This window comes from Capsicum annuum, chromosome 2, assembly GCF_002878395.1.
Source record: "Capsicum annuum cultivar UCD-10X-F1 chromosome 2, UCD10Xv1.1, whole genome shotgun sequence".
NCBI classification, from domain to species: domain Eukaryota; kingdom Viridiplantae; phylum Streptophyta; class Magnoliopsida; order Solanales; family Solanaceae; genus Capsicum; species Capsicum annuum.
Genome location: NC_061112.1, coordinates 131,540,143 through 131,550,020, shown reverse-complemented (window position 1 = coordinate 131,550,020; position 9,878 = coordinate 131,540,143). Strand labels below are relative to the sequence as shown.

General features: G+C 37.4%; 1 protein-coding gene across 1 annotated transcript in view; it reads left to right on the top strand.

The window, feature by feature from the left end:
- The first annotated feature begins 1,404 nt into the window (after window positions 1-1,404).
- LOC107859477 (multiple organellar RNA editing factor 1, mitochondrial) overlaps window positions 1,405-9,878 on the top strand; it is a 13,186-nt gene continuing 4,712 nt past the window's right edge. The window contains exons 1-4 of the mRNA XM_016704508.2: window positions 1,405-1,882; window positions 7,380-7,477; window positions 7,563-7,628; window positions 7,740-8,608. Coding sequence (XP_016559994.2) covers window positions 1,503-1,882; window positions 7,380-7,477; window positions 7,563-7,628; window positions 7,740-8,608 — 1,413 coding nt within the window. The 5' untranslated portion in view covers window positions 1,405-1,502. The remainder of the gene's footprint in view (window positions 1,883-7,379; window positions 7,478-7,562; window positions 7,629-7,739; window positions 8,609-9,878) is intronic.

The window sequence follows — 9,878 nt, the reverse complement described above, 5'->3', positions numbered from 1 at the left end:
CCAGAACTTGTCCTCCTAACTCACTTTAGCACTTAAACTTAACTTTCGTTTATTTACCCCCCTTAACATCTTTGAAGTGTATTTACTTCACCCCTAATGTTGACGTGGCATTTTTTTTTAAGGGCGCGTTTATTTATTAAAAAAATTAATTTTAGTAATATTATATTAAAATATAATAAAAAAATTTAAAAAATAAAAAATAGACACTTTTTTCTTCTTCTTCTTCTTCAAAACATTATCAACAACAATACCCAAATTTCTCCATTAACAACCTCAAATAAATTTTTCATCACTTCTCTCCTTTAATTTTTTTCATATTCCTCCATTAACACCACCAAAAAATAACAACTAAGACACTAAATTAAAAATTTTCCTCCATTAAACACCTATTTGTTAAAGAAACATGAATCGAAATCACCAATTTTCCTCCATTAAACACTCATTTTCCTCCATTGTTAATATTAGTAAGAGAAATAAAACAAAAGAAAGTTCTTAGATCAATTTGTTACAGAAATGGGAAACAAAAAATGGGATAGTTTCAGTTTCAAAAATGAGATAATTTGAATGAAAATTATTCAGCGGAAACTATTCAGAGGAAAATATTAACAAGAAAATTCTAGGAAAATTTTCCTCCATTAAACACCCATTCAAATTTCTTAGATCCATTTGTTAAAGAAACGCCCAACATAATTTTTTCCTCACCTTTCTTAGATTCATTTGTTTGAGCAAATTGATAATTAATTGAATTTTTTAAGTGAGTTGAGTTTTTCGGCGAAAATTCACCAAAAAATTTGACAAGTGTGGCTGTGTTAGGGTGGACGGAGGTAGATGTGTGTGTGTGCAAGTGGGGCAGTATGGGGGAGAACGGAGTGTGTGGGGGGTGGACGGGAGGGGGGCAGGGGAGGGGTAGGACTGGGGGTTACGAAGAAGATAGAAGATGGGGTGTGGGGTTTTTGTTTTAATTTAAACTATTTTTGATATATTTAAAAATATATATATATATAATTATTAAAAAATACTTTATTTACGTGGCTTCGATGTGGCGGTGATGTGGCGCTGACATGTCAGCGAGTGTGATGCACTCTCCGTTATGAGAGTGGTATTATATATTAAGGGGTGAAAGTAATTCACTTTAAAGATGTTAAGAGAGTAAATAAATATAAATTAAGTTTAAGTATTAAAGTGAGTTGGGAGGACAAGTTTAGGGGGAAAAAATGTCTTTTCTCCTGTTATAACTTGCAATAATTAATTTAATGTTGTACATACAAGATTTTTTTCCCATTAAATATTTGGGCCAATATATGAGTGAGCCTGAATTTATGGTCATAGGTTTAAGGGTCCATTTGAGGAAAAACAAATTGGGCCTAGACTAACATAAACTCTTGGTACATGGTAACACTACAGGGCCAAACTAGTCTACTATAAAACATTAGGTTAAAAGGTAGCAAAACAGATATATACTCTCCACCGTCGGCAACCACTTATCTCCACCGTCTCCGGCGATGTATACTCTCCCTCTCCGGCGAGCTCTTTCTCCTTCCTCTTCCATTATCACTCAAATTTTCCGTCAACCAAATCTCATTTCTTCAAGTGCACCACTCTCCCAAATTCAATCTCCCCAAACCAATTTCTCTAAGCTTCAGCGCTTCGATTTTCCATCTCAGTCGAGGCTATTTAGGTCTTCTACAGTTTCACTTTCCTCGAGGTCTCGATCATTTGATCGGAACCCTGCTGATGATGAGATTGGGCCCGATACGATCCTTTTCGAAGGATGTGATTATGAACATTGGCTCATTGTAATTGATTTTCCTAAGGATACTCAGCTTACGAGGGAAGAGATGATTGAGACTTATGTGCAAACTGCTGCTAAAGTCTTCGGCAGGTCATTTCTATTAACCTTTAACTAATTGTATCTGTGTGTACAGTGTCTTTAACATTCTATACATTTACATTTGATGTATATAAAATTGGGGGTAGAGGTAGGGGAAACGGGTTTGGGGGTTACAAGGTGGGGAATCGAACCTTCACCAAAAGTTCAGGTTATATACTAACTCTAATTTTGAATATGGCATGCGACAAGGCATTAAAAATTACACAATCAGTGGCATGGGTTGTAGTGCCAGCGCGTTAGCTATTGACATGGCTAAAAACGCATTGAAGTCTCACAAGAATTCAGTTGCCGTTGTACTTAGCACAGATTTTATCCACAGGTTAGTATCCGGGTTAAGAACCATCTATGTTGGTTGTTAATTGTCTGTTTCGAATGGGTGCTGCTGGCATTTTAATTTCCAACAAAAAAGAAGCAAAAAACACAGCGAACTACGAGCTTCTTAATACTCTAAGAACTTAGAGAACCTTTGACGATAAGGGTTGTTTTTCTGCTTATCGTAAAGAAGATTCAGATGGATTTACTCCCTTTAAACTAAAGAGGAGCTTATTGGAAGAGGCAGGAGAAACACTTAGGTCTAACATAGCAGTTCTTGGTTTGCAAATTCTGCCTTTTACTGAGAAAATTTTGTACGGGGTTTCAATTTTGGAAAAGAAGTTGGTAGACAAAAAATCAACTGCAGAGATGTATGTGCCTGATTTTAAGTCAGTGATACAGTATTTTTGCTTGCCAACATCAGGGAAGCCAGTGATAAAGGAGATAGGAAAAGGGTTGAATCTTGGAGAGAGTGATATGGAACCTGCTTTGATGACATTACACAGATTTGGGAACCAATCTTCTTCTTCCTTGTGGTATGAGTTGGCATATTTGGAGGCCAAAGAAAGGGTGAAAAAAGGTGACAAAGTTTGGCAGCTTGGGATGGGAAGTGGTCCTAAGTGCATTAGTCTAGTTTGGGAATGTATTAGGCCCCTTTCTGGGGAAGAAATAACCTTAAACCCAAATTGCACTGTCTTTCTCAACTCGGGTTATCCCGTTCCGATTTAGGCAAAGTCGTTTTGCGAGATTGGACATATCACATATCTTAAGAGGGGATTAGATACCCATATAAAACCCCTTTTAAATTGCCTTAAAAATGTATGGGGTAAGGTGCTGAGAGATAACCCGCACTCCGTGCCACTAGTGGTGGAATTTATAGACCTATACAACTAAGTTTGAGAGCTCTAGTGATTGTTTGAAAGGAAGGACATTGATACGATGGTTTATATATGGGCGTCAAGTCCCATCAATGGAGCAATTTGGGAATGGGTAGTTGTTTGACTATTCAGTCTAAGGGGTTGAGTTTACCATATCGAGAAAAAAATACTATAAATTCTTACATTTAAAAATGTATGGAAAAGTTGTTGGCGAAGAAAAGATTTTGTTAACTCTCCAAATAGTAATAGTATCTGCGATGAATATGAAAGAAACTAATTCTCAAAAAAAAAAATAAAGAAACTGATTCCAGTTTTTGTATCTTTCTTTTTTGGGGGCAATGTTCATGCTCTAGTTTCCACTAATTGGTATTGGTTCTCCCATCATATCTATTGTATATATAATCTATGCATTCCAATCACAGTGGAACTGAAGAACATGGTTAGGATTAGGTTTCCATTTCATTGTGATTTTGGGAAATCATGTTTTTTGTCTTTTCACAAGTCATTCTCTCTGATCAAATCTAATTTTTGCAAGTATCTGTGTTCATTAATGGATGTGACTGTCAGTAACGATCCCGAGGGACTTCGTATCTTCTATTATCATGTTCAGGTTTGATCATTTTTCTTTTTTTTTTTTTACTTCTTTATGTGGATATATCCCCACGATGTGGGAATATACTGGGTTTGTTTGTTGTATGTGGATATATCAAAAACTTCTTGAAATAAGTTGCAATATTTTATGTATCAGTTAGTGAAAATTGAATATTAGTAGCTCATTTAGAAATGCAAACATCATTTTGGCTATTAACATCCATATTTTGTTAAATAACATTCCCCAGGTAGAAGCATCCAAAAAAAGAAAGGAGAAAACTGACAATTGTGGGCTCATTTTATCTAGCCAAGTGTATTTTAGGGGGGTCCTGTTTCTTCTTACAAATGGTCTAGATGTATTATATTGGCAGTTGATTTACTGTTTGATTTATATTATTCTGTTTCACTTTTATTGGAGTTCTACAAGCGATATGGCAGTAGTCTTCATTGGCTAGATGAAAATGGACCATTTAATATTCAGTCGGCAAAAGAGCTTGTTAAACTGTTTCTCTCATATCTGCATGGGTTCTGTGGAGAAGTTAAATTAGTGCTACAAAGGAAGCATGCCAGCAATGCCATTGTGTAGGCAGATGCAGCACAGCTACCGGAGGCACATCAAAATGCTAACATGCTGGTTCAGCGTGTATATTTTGTAGTGTGTGTTTATTTTTATGGGTAAGATCTGGTATAGAAGTTTGTACCATTGTTTGTGGAGCAGTGTAGTGCATGATCCAGTTTTTGTTTAAGCAACAAACTACAGGATCTTGGCTAATAAAAGACCTAATTGGGTGTTTTAGTAGGCACCATAACCTGTTATTTTTTGTATTTAATGGCTGCCTTATGCTTTGGTGCTGCACTTGAAAAAAGTTACGTGTGCACGGGTCTATTAGGGCGTGAGTCACGGTTGCTTTGGTGGGAAATGATAAACTTCTTGATTCGTTGCAGAAGAAAATCAGGTAGAGATGTTATGTTGCATAGTCACTAAACAAATAATCTGTCTTAGAATGTGTGTAATAATGGGTTGGTCTAGTCATCGGACTGAATTGTCTATTAGAATTTGTCTTGCTTTTTTTTTTTCCCAGCATCCTAACACTTGCCATGGCGGAGATTCTTGAAATATTTTTAATGTGGAGTTTGAATTTGCTATTGACCATACCCTGAAATGAATTTCGCCTTGTATGATTTGTTATTTCGATATAGGCCCAATGATCCACCTACTTCTATTATTGCGCGATGGAAATTCATTAATATTGCATGGTAAAGAATATAGATGACTACTGATGTCATGATATAAGGTGTTTCTAATTATCTTGGTAAGATTTTGGCTTGTGATGTGTGACATAAAAAAGGCTATCTCATTGTGTTTGTCCATATTGTGTTGTACATTGGATGATGTCTGATCTGTGTTACAATATAATTAATTTGTATTGTATCTTGTTCTATTACTATTCTTATCTTATCTTAGATTGCTTTATTTTGAGCTGGGGGTCTATCGAAAACAGCCTCTCTATCTCACTTTTGAGGTAGTGGTATGGACTGCGTACACTTACCCTCCCTAGACCCCACTTGGTGGGAATATACTGGGTATGTCGTTGTTGTTGTTGTTGTATCTGTGTTACATGCTTGAGATTGATATATCATTTAAGGAGGTGCATTTTATTTTTTTTGAAGAGGTAGCAGAAGGTGGTGCAAATCTTGATGTTTTAGTTGTAAGGTGTTTCGATAAGCTTGAAAGTTATTAAGTTGAATAAGATTGGCGTCATATCTTCTGGTCTGAAAGTGATTAATTTTCTTTGATAAATAAGGTAATGTTTTATATGAATGGCAAAACAAGAATGTGGAGCATTGATTCAATTTCAAGCCTCTGGTTATTATAATATAGTATATAAGGAGTTTCAAAAGTCAAACATGGCTTCAACATCTTGCGGAACATTCACAAATTGCCATGATGTGCCAAAAAGAGAGAGAATAAATTTGAACTTAAAGCTTAGTATGTTTTCTCATTTGTCTTCAATAATTCTAGCATTCCTCTCTTGCGAGTTAGTTAACAAATAGTTGCCAGGATGGCAAACCATAAACTTGAGTGAACACTTGTCATTGAAGTGAATCACAATTTGAGTCCCAAAGCTGGACATAGTCTACAGCAACAACCACATACCCAATGAAATCCCACAAGTGAGGTATAGTCCTACAATGCAAAAATAAGTAATCTACATCCTCCTGGTGCACTTCACTGAGAGGGCACCTGTTGCGTATGATCAATCTCCTTCCATGAAAGTGATCTAAATCCTCCCACATGCAAACATAAGTGATCTGCATCCTCACCCAGGCAAACATAAGTGATCTACATCCTCCTGGTGCACTTCACAGTTAGGGCACAGGCACCTGCTGCATATGATCAATCCCCATCTCTGTAAGTTGCGCTGTTTGAGAAAAGCATTTCTTTCAACCAACCAACTGAAGCTTTGTATCTTGTATGGTGCACAACTTTTCCAAATTTGTTTCCAAGAAAGGCCAAGATGAGGTTGGGATTGGGTTTTACTAAAGGGTGGAGTAGCATGATTTAATAGAAAAAACTCCTTTTGCACCTTTCCAGCATAGGCAGTGTCCTATCTGTTGTAGCAATAAGCACACAGTATCCAATTCCCAGTCATTGCAGTTCCTTTGAAAGTCTAAATTCCACCCATGATTGGACTAATAATCAGCCACAAGAACAACCTGATTGGAAGCCAAATCAAAGAGGTTCGGAAATTGTTGATTGAGAGGGTATGACCCGCCTAAGCATCATTCCGGAAGCTTATCTTCCTCCCATTTCCCAACTGAAAATAGGTGTTGCCAAGAAATCCTCCCAATATGATCTGACTGTTTCCATATAGAGAAACCAAAAGAGTTAGTTGGAGACTTTGCGTCATCCACTGATTGAGCATCCCTTTCTTTGCTTTTGTGACTTTTCTCCATAACGCTTGTTCCTTCTTTGTGATTCTCCATAATCATTTTTGAAGGAGACTCTCATTTTGAACTTTTAAGTTCCTAACTCTGAGACCACCAGCTGTCTTATCAGTCACAACCACTTTCCAGTTAACAACATTGAAGGATCTTTTTTCTTTATTCTCTTGCCAAAGAAAATCTCTACTAATTATGTCCAGCCTCTTAGCCATTGAAGAAGGTAAAGGAGATACTGACATGGTATAAGTGGGTAAGAAAGCTGTTGTTATTGTATGATGTAGGTATAAGATCTTTGGTGTGCTGAGCTCGCCTTTTAGAAAGATCAAATTGGCTTGAAAGTGCAAAAATATTGTACATGTTTGAAAAAATAGTGATGGTCGCTTCTCTGACTCTTTGTTGGTTGTGATGTCCGTTGTTAATATGCAGTCACTAAGAAAGCTGAAAAAATACTACCCCAAATCTTACCTATGATGCAATATAGAACTTGGAGGCTTTGAGTGCTTATGATGGTGTATCCTTCATTCTGGTGCAGTCTTTGGATCTTTCCTGTTATTGCCTGCATGGAATTCTAGCCAGATGTTTTCTTCTTCTATATTCTTTTGGGCATTCTGTGGGTCACTAAGTGGTGTAATTTTTCTGTCATCTACTGATATTGACTTTTACAACTTAAGATGCACATGATATAGAATCAAGAGTGAACTTCCTATCATTGACTTAAATCTTTGCTGCTTTGTGGCTTTATATTGTTTAACTGATTGCAGTGTGGAAGAGGCTAAGAAAAAGATTTATGCCTTAAGCACAACAACTTACCGGGGTTTTCAGGTCTTGTGTTCAGAGGAAACATCGAAGAAGTTTGAAGGTGGGTGTATGTTATGTTGTGTTTTTCTTTCTGAGCAGCGATAAATTTATTTTTGGTTTGATATAGAAGTTGTATCTGCAATCAGGTCTCCCGGGAGTTGTGTTTGTACTGCCTGATTCCTATATTGATCCAGTAAACAAGGAATATGGAGGTCTGAATGTTATTTTTGGTTAGCATTTCAAAATTCTGATTATGCTCTATAAGTTATTAACTCAAATTTTATTATGATTTCCTTCTGCATCTGTCGTGCTATTAACATCAGGTGACAAGTATATTAATGGGGAAATCATTGAGAGACCACCTCCTCCACAGTTTCAAAGACAAGGCAGGCCTCGAAGAGGCCCACAGTATCAACAAGGCAATTATCGCCCACCGCAGAATCCACCCCAGCAGAACTATGGGCCAGGACAGGGACCTCCACCACAGCAGAATTATGGTGCAGCACAGGGTCCTCCATCGCAGCAGAACTATGGCCCTCCACCCCAGCAGAACTATGGCACGCCACAGGGTCCTCCGTCCCAGCAGAACTATGGCCCACCAAGGTATCCTGCACCCCAGCAGAACTATGGCTCACAACAGTATCCTCCACCACCTCAACAGAACTACAGACAACCTCAGAGTCCTCCACAGCAGAATTATGAGAAGCCACAGAGTTATGGTGCACCTCAGAATGTTCCTTCTCAATGGAATCATGGCCGTCAGCAAAGCTTTTCACCTCAACAGAGCTATGGGCCTCCAGGATCTGGGGATCATAGGGGTCCTGCACCTCTTGGTAACAGCCCAGGTGGATGGAATAATTCTCAGGGTGAAAGACAAGATTCAAGACATCCACATGAGGTTAATTATAATCAAAGAGGGCAAGGAAATTATTTTTCTCAAAGAGACCTGAGAGGTGGTGCACCTCCAGACCAAGGAGGCTTCGGAGGAGCTCAACATTATGCCTCTCCACAGGGTGAAAGTTATGGACAACGAGCCTTTGGAGGTCAAATGCAGGTAACTGGCCCCACACTTGGGCAGAACACTCCAATGCCTGGAGGAGATCAGAGTTTCCCACAGATGGAGCAGCGGGGCAACATTCAAGGGGGAGAACAGAGGACTTATGGAGCTAGTGGTACAATGGGAACGGACCAAGTAAGCTGTTACTTCCCTCCCGTTTTGCGCATTCCTTTACTGTTTATTTCTCTGTGAATGACAATATATGATGTATTTGTATTTAAAAACGAGGTAACTTAGTATCCTCTCTCCCCAGTTGTCTGCTGTCCATTATGACCTCCTTACTCTGGGCGTGTCCTGTCCTATTACTACACCCCCCCTTGTTCTCGTCCAAAACACATCATTGACCTTCTTATAGCACCTGATGCCACAGAGTGTATTATTCTCTTTTAGAGAGATTAAAAAAGGTAAAAATAATTCTGTTACTCGATATAAACAATCTGTAGCTCATTCAATAGATTCATCAGCCTCAAATCTCCATTCAATAGATTCATTAGCAACTCTACTTTCAGGTTCGTCTATGAATTCTATTTTTTTATGTGCATTTTTGTGCTTTAACTTGTTGATTTTTGTTTGGTTATATAAAAATTCAATCGTACCTAGACCAGTGCATAGGGGGAGCATTAGTGTATCGGGTTGCCTTATATAATAATTCTATCAGAAATGTATTTAGTCATTGTGATTGTATGTTTAGGTAAAATTTTGTGAAGCTTCATCTGGTGATAGTTTAGACTTGACGTAGTAAATCTTTTAGCAGGTTGTCATTTTTATATGAATTGTATTTTCTTCATTTGCATTTTTCAGCTTTAACTTGTCAATTTTTGTTTGGTTATATATTAATTCTTCTCTTAGAAATGTATTTAATCATGGCAGTTGTATATGCTTTGGTAAATTTTTTTGTAAGCTTCATCTGGTGACAGACTGACAGTTTAGGCTTGACCTAGTAAATCTACTAGCAGGTTTGTCGTTTTTATATGAATTCTATTTTTTCATGTGCATTTTCAGCTTTAACTTGTCAATCTTTTCTATTAAAATGTATTTAATTATGGCAACTGTATGTGCTTTGGTAAAAAATTTATTTGCCAGTGGTTTTCCGGTGGTTTTTTATCTTTAATCCATCTCTGGAGAATTGAGATCTGAGTCAGCACCGGAAAATAGCTGTTGCTTCCAATTCGGTCTTTTCGAATTCGATAAAGCAAGGTTGCTTCATAATGATAAGTACTGTATTAGTTTTTATGGATGACTTTATTGGTTTGAGAAATTTAGGTCTAATGTTTCTGCTAGCTTAATTTTGGTGTAAATCCTAATTAGGGAAAAATGAAGCTGTTTATTGATGTTTATACCAAATTAGATAATGCAGGATGCTTTTTTCTCTGTTTTAATAATGATTCTGATAGAGGCATAGATT